General features: G+C 37.6%; 2 protein-coding genes across 4 annotated transcripts in view; both read left to right on the plus strand.

Annotated features, from left to right (window-relative positions):
* LOC138015645 (EGF domain-specific O-linked N-acetylglucosamine transferase-like) overlaps positions 1–11,385 on the plus strand; it is a 17,730-nt gene extending 6,345 nt beyond the window's left edge. The window contains exons 5-17 of one of the 3 annotated variants that reach the window (XM_068862730.1): positions 2,178–2,282; positions 3,336–3,442; positions 3,856–3,959; positions 4,371–4,463; positions 5,509–5,580; positions 6,700–6,786; positions 7,015–7,083; positions 7,834–7,892; positions 8,198–8,225; positions 8,424–8,515; positions 8,701–8,748; positions 9,874–9,928; positions 11,176–11,385. In XM_068862730.1, the coding sequence (XP_068718831.1) occupies positions 2,178–2,282; positions 3,336–3,442; positions 3,856–3,959; positions 4,371–4,463; positions 5,509–5,580; positions 6,700–6,786; positions 7,015–7,083; positions 7,834–7,892; positions 8,198–8,225; positions 8,424–8,515; positions 8,701–8,748; positions 9,874–9,928; positions 11,176–11,307 (1,051 nt within the window). In that variant the 3' untranslated portion in view covers positions 11,308–11,385. The remainder of the gene's footprint in view (positions 1–2,177; positions 2,283–3,335; positions 3,443–3,855; positions 3,960–4,370; positions 4,464–5,508; positions 5,581–6,699; positions 6,787–7,014; positions 7,084–7,833; positions 7,893–8,197; positions 8,226–8,423; positions 8,516–8,700; positions 8,749–9,873; positions 9,929–11,175) is intronic. The other 2 variants (XM_068862731.1, XM_068862732.1) reach the window with 2 other exon arrangements.
* A 3,807-nt stretch (positions 11,386–15,192) lies between these two features.
* LOC138016092 (melatonin receptor type 1A-like) lies at positions 15,193–17,471 on the plus strand. Its single transcript, XM_068863266.1, has one exon. The coding sequence runs from the start codon at positions 15,473–15,475 to the stop codon at positions 16,505–16,507; it is 1,035 nt and encodes a 344-aa protein (XP_068719367.1). The 5' UTR covers positions 15,193–15,472; the 3' UTR covers positions 16,508–17,471.
* Positions 17,472–17,500: the final 29 nt, after the last annotated feature.

Genomic DNA, 17,500 nt, shown 5'->3' on the forward strand with positions numbered 1-17,500 from the left:
TTAGTAACATTGGTCTTGGAAAGGTGTCAGAAGCTCAGAGTACACGCTTAAGCTTGTGGTGAAAAAGAAGTTGTAAATGATCAACATATCGACTTTGAAGCCAAATGTTTCTCGATTTCCTGTTATTTTCTTCAATCGTTCTGGGCTTAGTATTTTACTGAACCACATGTCTTCTTAGAGGGTATATAGCAAAGATGTCTACCATGGCACCGTAATGATTTACGATACCAAACAGTGTCGTGTACTATTAGAGCTACATATTGTGCAAGGACTTGAATCTCCTGGAAAAAACAAAACGCCGCTCAGTTGACATTTATGGAAAAAAACACTGTCAAGTTACTGCACTACCACACGCAATGCGTTCTTACTTTAAAAAATATCCCGTATCTCCTCAATTCTACCCCCCCCCCCCCCCACCTCCAGACTAAAAATCCCGTATCCCCACAATTTTTTTACCTAATTATCTCGTATCCTGATCGCTTCTCGGGCTTTTGGCTAAGATTAGTTTCTTGGCCAAGGACTACGGTCAAGTACTATTGTACAACGTACGGTACTTTTTCAGTGCCGTAAGGGGCAGGCACAGAACAGTTTCGGCTGTTTGTCTGTTCTCTCGAAAACGATGACAAGGGTTTTTTGGGTTTTTTGTTCAGCTCGAGTGTAGAATCAGGACGAACTGTTGTAGTTTCTGATAACTATTTACTACTTGTAGCTTTTGTTGAATTTTGAATCGATGATAGAGAGAGTTTTGGCGATCTCAATCCGGACTGGACTACTGGATTTAAGGATTTTTCTTAACGAGATTTCAAGTTATTGTGGAGTTACTGAAATCAAGATTATGGAATTGTAAAATTTGAACTTTGGACTGGACTATACAACACGCAATTACGGAATTTTTGAGCATTGAGAGAAATAGAGCAGGGATGTTGTCTTCTTGTCTTCGTCACGGCAAATTTATACAGTTTGCAAGGAACTAAACCAGGATTACAGAACCAGACGTCGATTACAGGGCCCGGTTGTTCGAAAGCCAATTACCTTAATCCAGGATGAGTGTAAACTTTTGTTTCATGTTTTCAACTTTTTGGTCACAGTTTCCTTTGCTTATTTTTGTTTTTCAAGATTGACTTCTTCTAATGTAAAGTTTTTCTGAATATCAGCCTTGAACAGCATTTGGGAGTAGAGGATAAAACTCGTTTTAAAACCCAGTTTCTGAACAACTGGCCCAGGATGATAAGTTGTTGAACTGTGATTTGTAATAAGTTTTTCGGATGATTTAAGGCTGATCCTGTAATTTTTGGATGAAAGGAGTTAACGAAGCAAGTAAAACTGTAGGATTTGAATTAAGTCTCCTTCCAAAAAATAAATAAATAAAAGATCCCGTATCCTGATAACCTGCTAATAGGGCTTCGTTGTTTGCATTTGCAAATTTAGTAACATTAGTAATGAGTTTTTACAACAAAAAACTTTAAGTTATATTACAGATGTATCTTTCTAGTAATCTTTCGCCATTTTCCGAAGTCTACCTGTACTTGAAGTTCACTGTAACTGGACAATTTGTGTTAACTGTTTGCGCATTCCACGGATACGCCCTTGTAGGCGTCTTGTTAAATAAAGATCCTTGCCACATACTTGCAATCTTTGTTGTATGGTGATGATGAGGATGATACAGTTTATTATACGGTAATTAAGAGCACTTTATAAGGTCTCTGACAGCACTCACTGATACAGCTACATATTTATGGTTTACATATATACAAAAACAAAGTAAAGTCCTGATAGCAAAGGAAAGGAAGTTTGGAAGATGGAGGTGGAAGGAAGTTGGCCAAGAGGAAGACCGCGCAAGTGATGGATGGAAAATGCGAGGAATGATATGGAGAAAAGTGGTTTGATGGAAGAGAATGCGTGGAATAGGACATCCTGGAGAAAGAAAATACAGATGCCCCAACGTAGCAGTAATGCCAGATAAGGAGGACGAATATTATTATTATTATTATTATTATTATATATGTGGAACAATGAAGTTTTATCAGCATCATCATCATCATCATTATTATTATTATTATTATTATTATTATTGTTATTAGTATTATAATTATGGACAACAACATGTAAAATATTATACACTGTACGTATTGCACATATTTTTATCCACTTTAAATGTTAATTTCTTCACACTAAAGGTTCCGTGAAGATGTTTTCAGAGAGGGAGAAGTTGGTGGCCACTGTGATTTTAAGAAAGACTTACACAAGGACCAGAGCCAAAATAAAAGCCCTTTACAGTCATGGTGGGTAGATTTTTATGCGATGGGGCAAGTTATTGGGGCTTGTAAAAATAATTGTTAAAATTATTAATGCACAGTGCTGGCCATGTTTTGTTGCCCTAGGGTTATTCCTTTTTGGTTGGTGAAGTTGATTGAGTTTTTGTTTTTGTTTATATTAAACTTTGTGAACTATTTCGAAACTTGGTAAAACTAAGCTGAAGGGTACATGTACTGTAGTGTCTCCAGACGTAGTAAATGGTTGGGCAGTTATTGGTTCCAAGTGCTGGAGAAGTCTGGTTATGACTTAATTCCCAGGTGTTGCAATTCTAATTCAACTTAAGGGCACACAGATGGATTTTTCGCTCGTTGCTAAGGAAGTGATATGTTACATCCGGTAACTGACGTCATCATATCATGAGCTAACAAGAAAACCCACTCACAAGCAAAAGTCACCGTACAAACTTGTTGTTTCCATCGAAGGTTTTTCCTCGCCCTTCCTCACGCTCGTTCTCAGATCAACAGCGCATACGTAAACGAACTGACTTCCGGTTTGAGAAAAAAGCTAAATTTCTGGCGGTTTAAAATTGAATTAATTTTTTTTTACATGGCACGTGTCACCCCCAAATACAGAATATAGCTAAGCATTAATTTTTTTAAATCATCTTTTTTGAAAAAGTTATGGGTATTTCAGTATCATTTATGTCTTTAAAAAAAACATTTTTCAAAATAAAAAGAAAACCATGCTTGGCTGGATGCAAAAACGAATACAAATTATCAAACCATCGATTAAATACCTAAATTGCGTAGCACTGAGACAAAATTTAGAGTTTTCTTTTATTGGTCACGTGACCATGGGAGTGGTATGATGACGTCACATTTAGGGTCATTGGCTTACAAAAGTTGGAAAGTGACCAAAATAATGCCAAATTCTCTCAAATTACTTACATCCTTAGCAACATACACCCCAAAAAAATATGTCAGTGGGCCCTTAAGTCGGTTGGAAGAGCATTAATGTAATAATAATGGTATAATTTTTGGGTAGTGTGATTTATTTATGTTTTGATCTTCCCTAATAAGGTTTGCAGAGCTGGAGCATTTTACATCACTCAGTGTTCAGCCTGTTCAAGCTGGGATCTGTGATGTGGTCATCGACAAACCAACCATTTTCATGAAACTGGATGCAGGTGATTCAAAAGTGCACTAATCAGATGTTCGCATCCTGTTTTGTTAATGTGCAGCATCAATAATTTTTATGATAATAATTATTACATTTTTGTTTTGTACTATCTTTGACGTTTGGCCGTGGAATCAAACAATTTTCAGTCCATAACAACAACAAAAACATATTTTTTTGTTAGATCAGCTCCTACATGTAAAATAATTATTATTAATCTAGCTAGATCAGTCTCTAGTTACTTAACTTTGACGTTACACAGGAAATCAGTTAACTGATTTACTTCTCTTTTTGTTGGTGTACCGGTAATAATTATGAAGATCAGCTCCTATAAATGTTATCTCTTAGGTACATGTACAAATTATGCCAGGTACAGGTTAAGAAGAAAGCAACATTGAATTTTGATCAATTTTGTTGTTTCAGGCGTAAATTTATATCACCACTTTTGTGACTTTGTTAATCTCTATGTGACTCAACACATGAATGGAAGCTTCAGTACTGATGTTAACATTGTCATGTGGGACACAGTGGGTATAATTATGATTATTATCTCCTTGACTCTCAAGTGAATAACTTTCAGAGGCTCTGTCACCCTACTTCAGTTTTCCTTTAAGAATATTAAAAGATGTCATTGAATTAGTTTTCTTGACCTGGAAATGGAATAAACATGGTCTTAGTTCATTAAAATGGAAAAGGAGGCTCCCCCCTGACCCCCTGATCCCCCTTTCCTTAATTCCTACGGCCATGAATCATGTCAATGACGTTTCATATTTATGAATTACGCTTCGAATATTATAATTTATTGAAGTTCAATGGCTACATTGTATAACTGACTTGCTAGTTCAATTGTAAGTACTCTTATTAACTCCCTTTTTATGATTATGCTGTCATTATAATGATTAAAAGAACTTGACCTCTCTTGTATGCTTCTTTCATAGAGTTCCCTTCCATATCGTGACTTCTTCTCAGACACTTGGAAGGCATTTACAAAACATCCAATAATCCATTTGAAAGATTACGCAGGGAAGCAAGTAAGCACATGTACAATGTAGTTTAATTTACATACACATGCAATTATCTCTAATTTGGATTCTATTTTTGGCTCAGCTTACCCCAATAAATTATAAGTTACTGTGTGAATTAGGGTGACCCAAAAACACTGACCCCCGGTCCATGGACCCCCCTATGGACCGGGTCCATGGACTGCCTTACGGACCGGTCCACGGACTATCTCTACTGACCCCCTCTACGGACCACCCCAAAAAACACAGAATTAAAAATAAATAACAACTGAAAATTTGTTTATACCGGTTGTCTGGATAGACCACTCTTGCCGGCGAAATCTCAGCCGTTACGCTAAGGCTCAGAGAGATCGTGAAGCCTGGGGCGAGTTCACAAACCCGCGGGAGAATGATCCGAACCAAATGGCGGAAGGAAAGAAAGAAAATACAAATAGAACTTACTTATTATCAATCTTTTTCGAAGGATTCCGGTCCACAGCGAAGGAAGGGGCAATGTGTGATTAATAGAATTTGTGCCGGAGCCTGAGCCTTAGTCTGTTGAATGTGCGGAGCGTTACGGTTGAGATTTTGCCGACACAAGTGGTCTATCCAGACAACTGGTAAGACAAATGCAAATCTTTAGTTTTTATTTATTTTCATTTCTATGTTGTTTTAGGGTGGTCCGTGTAGGGGGTCCGTAAGGGTAGTCCGTGGACCGGTCCGTGAGACAATCCGTAGACCCAGTCCGTAGAGGGGTCCATGGACCGGGGGCCAGTGTTTTCGGGTCACCCTGTGAATTACATGTAGATGTTGGGGCATGGCCATTAACCTTCCTAGGACTGACACTTGCAGATTTTAAGTTCTGATTCTAGCACCAGATAATTAAACTTAATTGTTATGTTCAGTTCAGTGTTAATGGGTGAACCTAGTTGTTGTTAACCCTTTTGCTCCCGAGGGGTTTCCTATTGACAAGTAAAATCATTGTCTGCCGTTAGACGGAGTAAAAATTTTTAATCTAGAAGTGTTACTTTTGGGCATGAAAGGGTTAAACTTAGTTTTATTTCTTTTCTGTCAGGTGTGTTTTAGGGAAGCTGTGTTTTCTTTTAATCCAAGAATGATCCGTGGATTGTACTACAATATGCCATTGGTAAATGCAATTACCCAGTAAACTGAACCTTTACGTAACCTTCCCTTGTTTTCACATTTCTTGTTGGTGATTGATTATTGCAACTTAAAATGCAAGTTAAAAGGGTTTCAATTGTGTTGCCAGGATGTTGGAAATGTGGAGGGAGCTAATGGCCTTATTAAAAAGGCTAGTAACTATGGCACTGGACTTATATGAATAACATTCAGACTTATTTTTCGATTTCTGGTGTTTAAGTCCCCTTCCAATCACCAGCACAAGTTCTTCTGGATAGTCAGCTGAACATCTCAGCCATGCTTAGTAAACATGTAAAAGTGGTCAACTGCTTTGCTAATCGTCAGAGAATTTTTGAAGATTTGAATTAATAATAATTTTACCTGTTCTTTTGTCATAGCCCAAAAGAAAATGATGTGATGTTTCAAAATTAACAGCAATAAAATCAATACTAAATCACTTTCTTTTGGGCAATTTTAAAATTTCACTAGCCTTAAAACTTAGCCTGGTGAATTTTGTCAACATTATAAATTTTCTTTGAGATTTGTTGCGTTTATTTGAAGAATTTGTTTCATTCATCTTTAAAAGACCCTGCTGAGAGGTGTACATGTAAGTCAAACATGTATGTTGTTAAGTTCAGTCATCCAGTAGTACACACTTAGTGGTGATAATTAATACTGGTTTTCACTAGTGACAGAGTCTGATTCGGAGTCGTAACAGAGCTTATGACCTACTGTACATGTACATGTAGTGAAAATTAAAGGTCGAAGTCGACGGAATCGGAGTCGGAAGAATCAGACTGTTTGATTTTCACTAACAAACAATGCATATTAACACTTGTAAGCAACTCTTCCAAAAGTACGCTTGATTTACTTCACACTAATACTTTGTTTTTTCCTGCACATATTTTTAAGATTACAGAAAACAAACTTACTGTAACACATGGAAAAGTCCCATGACCAGCCATTGTTTACCATAATTATACTTGATTTTTGATTTGCTGCTTGCAAAATTTACAATTTAGATATAGTATCGCTCTGCGCTTCTGATTACGACTCCGTTTCGGACTCCGTAGCAGTGAAAACCAGCCTTTAAGCTGAACATTAAATTTTAACCTCACAATTTCAGGTTCCAAGCTGTGTAGGTAGTGGACTTTTTAAAGCCTTTTCTGAACATTTGTTACACAGACTTGGTATAACACAGAGCTCTCATAGTGTAAGTTAATCTTGTTACAATGTACATATTTGGTTCACTTTTGTTGAATTAATTTGTTATTGCTTAAAGTGACATTAGTTGCCTTTCTTTGATTTTGTGTTTGTTACTTTTGTATAGAGTGCCTTAAAGTTAATAGAATAAAATGATATTTTTATCCTACAGACTGAGTATGAATTCAGTACAAGCTATAATAAGAATTTTCTGTTTTTGTAATGTTTTATCTTTTAGCCAGAAGAATTTAGAATTACTCTCTTAACTCGGAGCACAAAGTACCGCAAAATTCTAAATCAAGATGAGGTACTGAACATACATGTTATCAAGTCAATATTGTTAACGTGAGGTCTGAACCATTTTCTGTTAATTAATGTAATCAAGCTGTGGCAGTTTCTCAAAGCCTGGTTAGAGCAAACCATTGTCTATTAGACTTATCAAAATCTGTGGTTAATTTCCATGGTATATAATGCTGGTTAGCACTAACCATGCTTCGTGCAACGTGGGCCTGTTGTTAAAGCTGTAGCTGTAGGCGCTGTCTCTTCAGTAATGTCCATGCATGTGCACAATCGTGACAGTTTTGTGCGTTATGCATTTGACGAGATTATGGTTGTTGATTTCTAATTTTCATAAGAACTATAAATAATAGTCTTTAGCAAATTTCATACAAGAGGAGAAAATCATTAGTTTATAGTCACTATATCTAAATTTTGCAAGCAGCCAATCAAAAATCAAGGTATAATTATGGTAAACAATGGCTGGTCTTGGGACAAAAATATTTCTAACGTCAGGGTAATTTAGATAATTTGACAAGGCTTTTCTATGTGTTAAGTTTGTTTTCTGTAATCTTAAAAATGTGTGCAGGAAAAAAAAGCAAGTATTAGTCTGAGAATAAGTGTTAAATTATTTTATTCCACCCTTCCAACAACTGAAGCTAATGCCTGAGGCCATTCAAATTACACTGCACTGCAATGGAAAAAACTTGTTGGGTATTTTTTTTGGATAACTTTTTAATATTTTAATAAATACATTCTATTACAATTTTCTATTACGTAGTTAGTGGGTGCGATGATGAATGTACCGATGTTTAAAGTCAAAGTGATTGATTACACAATGTAAGTGTGAGAGTACTATTTTTGTAGTTTTAATTAATAATTCAGTTGCTGTTTTTACTAACCAGTAAATGTTCTTCATGATGACTAAATGAATAATAATTATTGTCTCTTGGCTTAGGAATTGAAAGGATCAGAGTGTAATAATTGTATGTTTGTACAAATCGAGAGTTGAAGCCTTTGTACATGTAGCTTCTGGCATAAGTAGAGTGTATAATTATTTTTTACTTTAAATGCACCTTTTCTTATTGTACACTAAAGTTACTTTCTTATTTAATAAAGTACAACATATGTTTTTATTTTTGCAGACAAATGCCTTTTCTAGAGCAATTAAAGGTAAATTCATGGTAAATTGCACTGCAAATTTATCAACATGAGCCAATAGTGCAAAATGTCCAAGAACTAGGTGTTTTCTTAATGGCGTTTCACAGTTTTCAACGAACGACCTTAAGTTGTTTGTGTAGTTTTAGTTGTAGTTGGCCTGCTCACATTGACTTCGTGTGTTGTTCCTTTTAATGTTTACCTTGTTTACAGGTTACACATAATTCTGACATATTTATTGGAATGCATGGAGCTGGCCTCACTCATGGATTGTTTCTACCAGACTGGGCAGTGCTGTTTGAATTGTAAGAACTTTCATCTTAAGTGAATGTACAATATTAGGGCGCATTCAATTGACCGTATTCCAGAATAAGAATACTTGGTATGTTGGGCGTTTTGAAGCAACAAGGATAATAAAGATATGACTTAAAGTAGCATTTTCGCAGGTGTTTGACAATATTATTGTTTTTTTTTTCAAACCTACATGTAGATATAACACAGAAGACCCAAATTGTTACAGTGATTTAGCAAGACTAAGGTAATTATAATTACATATTTTTGTATGAATAAATAAATAAATTTAATTAGCACCCATTCCTAGGCAGCATTTCTCTTACCTCACGCCGGCCGTCACTCGTTGCTTTCTTTGTTTTGTTTTGTTTTTGTTTCATTTTGTTTTAATTTTTTTTTTTTTTTTTTTTTTTTTTTTGGGGGGGGGGGGGTGAGGGGTAGAGGTGGTTTGTTGATGACTTGAAACTTTTTCACGTTTTCAAAAAGATTGTGTTGGTCTTTTGTTTCGAGGTTACAGCAGTATCATTTTGATGGCTGCAAAACGACGTGTTTAAATAGCCAGCTCTCTTTTTTTCTGCTTATCACTTTAAGAGCAGCGAAACAAAGAATAAAAAAGAACAAATGAGAATCTTAATCAAAAGAAGGTCATTGTAGCCTCCTTACTATTCAAACACCTGGTTACTAAGCTTAGAACTTTAAAAAAGGCTTCAAAACTCGATAAAGAATTTTACAATGACTGCGAAAATTTACGCGCGCTCATTGGCTAGTTTTTATTGTCAATAAGCGGACAGACACATAAATTTATAATTTATGCGATAATGACGCGATATTGCTCGCATCAGATTGAAGTTTCTCGCATTTTTGTCTCGCTTTCTTCTCGTGTTTTGACTTAATGTTGACCCCTCTGCCTTTTTGTTATTGTAAAAAACAAATTGATGTCAGTTTTTCATGCGTCTGTCCTGTTATTGATCATGAATTTCGTCATAACATTGTCAAAGTAGCTGTGGATCCACGGGGCGATAGCCGAGTGGATCCGCAGACTACTTTGACAATGTTATGACGCAATTCATGATCAATAACAGAACAGACGCATGAATAACTGACATCAATTTGTTAAATAGAAAGTAGTCCTAAAGAGGACCGTTGTTGGTGACACTACAACCAGAGCGGAAGTCATAGTCATACTCATGCTGTTTTGGGCTTTTCGACAGTTTGTTTTTGTATTGAAAAGTTCGCATTGCTTATCGTAGCGATCTGATTGGATTGAATTTTAGCGGGATTTTCCTACATGAAAATTGTTCCACGGCATGCAATGTCTGTAGGATTAACGTGGCTCTTTTAAAGTCGTATAATCCTTCATCTTTAATTTCAGAGGTGTCAATTACATCACCTGGGAAGACAAGGCGAAACTTTTCCAGGAGGACGAGGTGTGCCTTAAATTCTTTTTCTTCTTATGACAGTTTGCTATTGAAAGCAACGTTAGATTCCAAGCTCAATCTAACGAGGCAGTATTTAATAGACCTTTTTGCAGATACGGCGGCCATTTTGATTTCTATTGTTTCAAAAGACATTATGGGATGCTCAGGGGGCAAATTAATATGTGTTTGCCCCTTGGGCATCCCATAATATCTATTTGAAACAATAGAAATCCAAATGGCTGCCGTATCGCTAAAAAGGTCTATTGATGAGGAAGGAAGGTGACGATAGTTTTGACCATAGTCTCCTTTCCTTTGATGGAGGTGTAAATTGGTGTTTGGTGCTTGGCCGTCATCATGTTGGTTCAAAGAAACGTACGTGGAGTTTATGTGCCAAGCTTGCGTTGTTGGTACCGACGGCTCGGTCCGTCGGTTATTTTTTACTAATCACACTCAATTGAATGGTTGTTGCGGCTCGCGTGCTCTTAGAAAAGCGGAGTTTTTCGCTTTGCAAAGAAAAACCGCTTTTTGTCGCTCCTTTAAATGTACACCAAACTGAAGTTTACTTTCTCCGATGTACTCATCTCCTGAAGAGAGAGAATTTGTGACTGTTAATTCGTGTCAGCCTTTGTGGACAACGTGACGTCAAGATGAAGAGAGGGAACCATTTTTAATACTTTCAACAAACTGTGCTATTTAGAAGGATTGAATCTACCCAACCGTGTCACAACGGCAAAGTTATGGTACCTCGTGAAACACCAATAATTCCTCATCGATGTGACGTTATAGTTTACGATGGCAACATAAGAGCCATCTAAAAACGTCCTATTTTTCCTTTAAATACTTGTAGCTCAAAAACGATTTTGGTGACCTCCAGTTTTTGTTACTGTTAAGTGATTAACAGACTAAGAGAAAAGTCCCTCTGCGAAGCACGTTTGAATATGTTCACAGAGAATGCGCCTCTTAAATGTTTTATACATCATATGCATCGGGTCGTATAATAGGCCATTTCCGAGTTCATGTTCGCCTCTTCTTCAAAGCGAGTCTAAGTGCGAAGTTTTTCTTCTTAAAATTAGTTTTCATTCATATGCAAAGTAGAACTAATTACCATCACAAAAACTTCGCACTTAGACTCGCTTTGAAGAGGAGGAAGACATGAACTCGGAAATGGCCTATTGTCTCGCGACTCTTAATTTCTTTTTTCAGATCTTACATCATTTTACGGCATTTCAATAAAGTACTCTTTTCTCGTGTGGCAGGGCCATCATCCAACGCTGGGTGCTCATTCAAAATTTACCAACTACGCTTTTAACGTGGATGAATTTATGAGACTGATCTACAAAGCAGCAGACGCAGTTAAAGATAAAAGAGAGAAATTTTTGAACTCCTAGTGTTAAGCACTTCTCGTGTCAGCGGCAAATCTGTTCACTCGAAGTAGAGGACAAATTAAAGGGGCCCATGAACTAAAATTGGTCGATATTCTTCACTTTATGAGTTCCCATGTTCTTGTTGAAGGTCAACGTGATAATTCAGGTCATCAAATTCCTACAAAATTAAAAGGAGTAGTGGTGACATTGCCATGTGAATACAAAGGTATAGGGAAGATATCGTTGACGTCACCCATTGTCATTAATGTGCCAACCAGAGCCCCATTGGCTGTCGAAACAAAAGGTCTTTTGTTCCCATAAGCAATGTTTGTAAACAGAGTAGTTGAGATTGAAGCCCCTGCAGTACTCAGTGCCCAAACCTGCAAAACCTTGCCAGAAGAAATGCACTGCAGCAACACAGCAGTCCAACGTTCATTTCGAAGTCTCCGGTCCCACTGATATTTTGTTAGGCATCTTTGACAAATACCAAGATTTACTTCAAGGTCTTGGATGTTTTCCTGGAGAGCACTCACTCAAGCGAGATCCGAGGTGTTCCTCCTGTAGTAGATCAAAGTTGAGCTCGATCGTATGGAGAAGGCAGATGTAGTTGTTAAACGGTCAGAACCTAGTGAATTGGTGAATGTTGTGAAACCTAACAAGATCCGTATTTGCATAGACCCCACTAGTGATTTTAATAATTTAGAGGAGAGCATTCCCCAATAGCAACAATAGAAGAAGTTGTCCCTGATAATTTTAGAACTTTGTCAACAGCACCGTTACGGTCTAACTCTCTTTTATTGCAGCTCAATTTTTTGTTGCGAAGCGTCACTTTAACTAAAACTTTCGAACACCGAATATCTTTCAAAGATGCTCTTGGCCATCTTCGTTTCTCACTTCTGCAACAAAATGAGCCAGTGTAAAGTCCAACTGCTCGCAGGCATCTCGTCTAAATCTTTGCTCTATTTTACAAAGAAAATGGAAGTGCCGTTTTTAAAGGTAGACAAAAAATTCAACCACTGGCAGAAATGACGAAATGTTACAAGCGTTTACCTTCGATTTCTGCTGAAATGTCAGTGTTCGTAGAGCTCTGTGTCATAAAGAATGCTTCCTTTACCGAGGAATCCATCGCCTTTCAAAACTGAGGTTTGCACTAAGTAAAATGACTGAATTCTCTGGATTATAAAGTATGCAAATTTGCAGTGTTACACGCCCTGCACGTGTTAATTTCATTGTTATAGTTGTTTTGACCAACTATAACAATAATACTACAACAATATCTTAGGCTTGACTAAGATCGAAGATTCACACAAACAAGGAACAATAGGATTTGATGAGTATCACAATTATAACACAAACGTACGCCCTCAGCTGGCTGCAATATATCTCATAACGCTGACTGCCTCAGTAATTATCTATTAAATATTAATTGGGAAAAGAATTGCAATGTACACTTGTAATTTTCAATATCATCTTTCTTTTGAGGAAGCTTGAAAATTATCAGAAACCAATGTTTCTCACTTCCCATTTATTTTCTTCAATCTTTCTGGGTTCAGTACTTTGCTAGTAACCACATGTCTTCTCATTCTAAAAGCTTATTCTATGCAAAAAGTAGGTTCTAAAGGTAATTTTGAGAGTGGAAATCAAGAGGCATGGTATATTTAATTAAGTTAACAGAAAAGAAAAGACGCCAACCTCATTTTGACACGAAAATGCTTTACTATTGCCATAAAAACTATCCAGTTAAGCTCGCGTATTACAAAACATGATGAATTCATAAGGGCCACCTTTTCCAGCGAAATGTTTTTTGAAACAAACAACATATTTGCTATTAGAGGCAATCTTTCTTTCAAAAAATTCTTGGCTGTCACATTTCATATTATTTTTACCTGAAGACTGTGCAGAGAACAGAGATCACTGATCCACTTAAGGTGTTCGATGCCTTCTCTGTCTTTGTTGAACTCATAAGTTACCAGAGAATTTCCCATTTGGTTTCAGTGTTCTACATGACAGCACACTTAGTAAGATATTAGAAATACAGCTCACTTCGATTTCGGCTCGACGGGCGGTAGTTGTTGTCGAAGTCCATCACTCCTCGCTTTTAAGATTCCAGACATTTATTTTTCACCCCCTGTCTTATTTATCCAAGAGACGTTCCATTCTTGAGCTCCATAAGGGTATATTTTGTTTAAAGATGCACTAAAACGCCATCCGCGTTACCACGACTTTCGACGCCATTGCCGGTTTAATAATTAAACGTTCTCCTGTGTGCACCGGGGAAATCTACGTATTACCCCAGTCCCCTCAAACCTAACAAAATACGCAGAGAAGACTCTATGCACAAAGACACTACTTAGCAGAGGAGTGACAGGCAAGACTTTTCCCGGCACGGAAAAAAAGTTACAAAACGACGAAATGAAACCCAGATTCCGACTGGGTTTGCCATACTGGCAACCCAGTAAAAAATTGGAATTTTTTTTTATTCGAAAGTACTGCAACTCAACTTATCTAGTGTAACAATAATGCAATAATAGAAATTGCACACTTTGTATCTCCAACAACAATGTAGATGTATATATGGAAAGGACTGCTGTAATTTTTGAACGGCCGCATATACAATAATTAAGTTGAATAACACCAATGCCATGTAAAAAATCGCCAAAGCGTTTTGACACTTTTCAGTGTGGAACACGTAACGGTGAATCAAACTCTCTCGCACATGAAAGTTGTTTCACTTGTAGAAATTTTATTTTGCAAGATATAGCCATGAGTTACAAGTCAAACTGATCGTTTGTGTACTTTGCAAACAACATGTTTTCTTTGAAAATAACATTACTTGGTTACAAAACGAAAAACAAACTTCTCTACTCGCGGGCGGAAATCCGAAATTTACACCAGTGGACGATATAGAACACGATGGTTCGAAAATAAATATTAAAGAACACTCAAAGCAAGTGTACACAACACAATGGTCAGGGAAATGGGAAAAAATGTGTTTTCACTCACCTCTGAACACAAGATCATCAATAGTCGCGCGCGTCATGCAGGTTTGTCAAATAGCATCACACATCAAACACGCGCTTTCATTGGTCCCTACTAAAATCTCCAGGAAACCTTACAGTACACTACTTCGCGCGGCATAAAGCTGGCCGCCTCGCAAGTCTCGCGTCTTCGCTCGGCTTGCTCGTTGGCTACTAGTTACATTGTGTTGTTTGAACTATCAGAGCAAACCTATTTCCTCCTTCGACTGCTGAATCATTTGCTTTTCCTCTAGGAAATTTTAAAGGACAGCTGGACATTTCGCATTTAGACTCGACTGTTTGACCATTGTTTTTTTTTTTTTTTTGATACTCGCCATTTGTCTTTCAATAAAGTGAAATGGAAATCTTCTTGTTTAATTTTCAGGCAAGTGACACTGTAGGATGACAGTGCTTTTTCAATTCTTAAATTAAACTATACCCTTTGACAGGATGTTTCATTGTCGGTCTGAAAAATACCTTTTCCCATTAAAATATAAGTGTCTTGATAAGTTTAATATCCTGTATGTTCCCTCCAAATTGTTCCGGCTCTAAAAGGCCGTTTACACGACAGAAAAAAAATTTCGGTCCGGACCCGTCAAAAAAGCGGTACGGACTCATAACTTTTGTAAAGAAACACTGGAGTTTCCACAGAGCCATAGGAGTCGCTTTTTTGACGGGTCCGGACCCAAATTTTTCTGTCGTGTAAACGGCCTTTTAAGAAGCGAGCGATACGTGCTATGAAGACGGACCGATGAAAATTGAATGACGTCTACAGCGGAAGGCTTATTGCAAGTATACTTTTATTGGCTAGTATTTTTGTCGCACTAATATAGGCCTTAACTTTCGTAGACAGCTGGAGTCAAATAGACCTAATTACATCGGTGATTGCTGTCACGCCCTACGAGGACAAGAAAACAGTCACTTGACGTCAATACGACGTTTAATTGGTTTTTGTTTCTCATACATCTGCTAACCTACTGTAGGTAGTTCCCTTCTATTCATGGGCTTTCCAAACCACCAATATATCCGAAAAGAAAGTGTCAGTTAAGAAAAAACAAAAAGCGAGAGAATGTGGTAGACCTGGTGAAGCAATGTCTCCCTTAACAGCGAATGTCTGAGGCTTCAGGTTAACACAGCTGTTTTCAGTGAATGACCAGGCAACCACCGAGACAATGTCTCCTGAACTTCCACCCAGGAGCCTACCGATTATTGTCGTGGAGTCCACCGTTTGTCTTGCCCTTAATGTGGCAAGTCTTGTAGGCAATATCCTGCTCTGTTTAGCCGTTTATCGGAATCCAAGACTGCGATCAACCATCAACCTTTATATCATCGCATTATCCATTGGTGATCTGACTTGTGCAATTCTCGAAATGCCGCTTACTTTCTGGACTTTCATCGTCGGAAAGTGGGTTTTTGGCGATATTGTTTGCCAGGTTCATGGCTTTGTAGATGTTTTTTCGACCTACTGTCCACCCGCCACAATGGCCCTCACAGCGTTGAGCAGGTACATGCGAATTGTCAAGAGGAATTATTACACAAAAATCTTCTCCCCCTGGCGCTCCAAGCTTTGGTTATTTTGCGTCTGGTTTTTACTCATCTCTTATTTGCTCATTGCACGTCTTGTTAATTGGCAACGCTATAGTTTCGTTGTTGGTTTTGGTGCATGTAGTGTAATGCATTACACCGAAGATAGAAAGCTACTTCACTACTGTCTTGTAGTGTCCTTGTATTTTGGAGTCTCGTTTTTGGTGATTATTTTTTGCTACTGCGGAGTATTCAAAGCCATCCGACAACACCAGCTTAGTGTTGCCCCGTCTTTGTTTGGGGGCACGATAGAAGCTCGAGCGAACATTACGAGGCAGGAAATCAAAAGTAGCAAAACAATAGCTTTGGTGTTAACGGGCTTCCTTCTCTGTTGGGTCCCAATGTGGAGTCTTTCTCTTACAAATCGCTTCTATCCGAGCCCAGTTCCCCGTATAGTCCCGTTGTTGGTTACCTTCTTCATTTTCTTGAGTAGCTCAATAAACCCTTTTATATATGCTGTAACAAACAGTGGCTTTCGGCGAGAGTTCCGTGAAATAATATTCTGTGGCCGAGGGAGGAAAACTGAGATCGCTCCTACGCGTGTTCAGTCGGGACAAGACGGAGGTGCATTTCTTGAACCGTCAAACAGGAAAATCTTCCACACAGTGGCCTCGACGACTTGAACAAAAATTGAAAAGCTCAGAACACATTGTAATTATGGATGTCTAAAGCAATAATCTGACGACTTAAGGGCCCACTGACGTATTTTTTGGGGTGCGTTGCTAAGGATGTAATGGTTAAGTAATTTGAGAGAATTTGGCATTATTTTGGTCAGTTTCCAACTTTTGTAAGACAATGACCCTAAATATGACGTCATCATACCACGCCCATGGTCACGTGACCAATAAAAGAAAACTCTAAATTTGTCTCCGTGCTACGCAATTTGGGTATTTAATCGATGGTTTGATAATTTGTATTCGTTTTTGCATCCAGCCAAGCATGGTTTTCTTTTTATTTTGAAAAATGTTCTTTTTAAAGACATAAACGATACTGAAATACCCATAACTTTCTCAAAAAAGATGATTTTAAAAAATCAACGCTTAGCTATATTCTGTATTTGGGGGTGAAATGTGCCATGTAAAAAAAAATTAATTCAATTTAAAACCGCCGGAAATTTAGCTTTTTTCTCAAACCGGAAGTCAGTTCGTTTACGCATGCGCAGTTGATCTGAGAACGAGCACGAGGAAGGGCGAGGAAAAACCTTCGATGGAGACAACAGTTTGTGCGGTGACTTTTGCTTGTGAGTGGATTTTCTTGTCAGCTCATGATATGATGACGTCAGTTACCGGAAGTAACATGTCACTTCCTTAGCAACGAGCGAAAAATCCGCAGGTGGGCCCTTAAAGTAGTTCAAAACTGAGTTTATGACCGCCGATTGTGATAAAGGAGAACAGGAGACCCACCTTTCGATGTCTTAAGTAGAACTTGAATTAAACAGAAAAGTCCCTTTGGTAAAAACTTTCCATAAATTTCTGTAACGTCAAAACATTTGAGAGTGGTCACCCCAGCCAGAGGCTCAATTTAATTTTAATTTTTCTTTGTCTAATATTCATTGTCAGTAGTATTCCTCAGAACGACTGATCTTAAAATTTGGGTAAACATATATGTGAATAAAA

The sequence above is a fragment of the Montipora capricornis genome, chromosome 9 (assembly GCF_036669925.1).
Source record: "Montipora capricornis isolate CH-2021 chromosome 9, ASM3666992v2, whole genome shotgun sequence".
NCBI lineage: Eukaryota > Metazoa > Cnidaria > Anthozoa > Scleractinia > Acroporidae > Montipora > Montipora capricornis.

Bases quoted from the DNA above. Each gene is read 5' to 3' on its own strand.
- LOC138016092 (XM_068863266.1), top strand. From the start codon at position 15,473: ATGTCTCCTGAACTTCCACCCAGGAGCCTACCGATTATTGTCGTGGAG.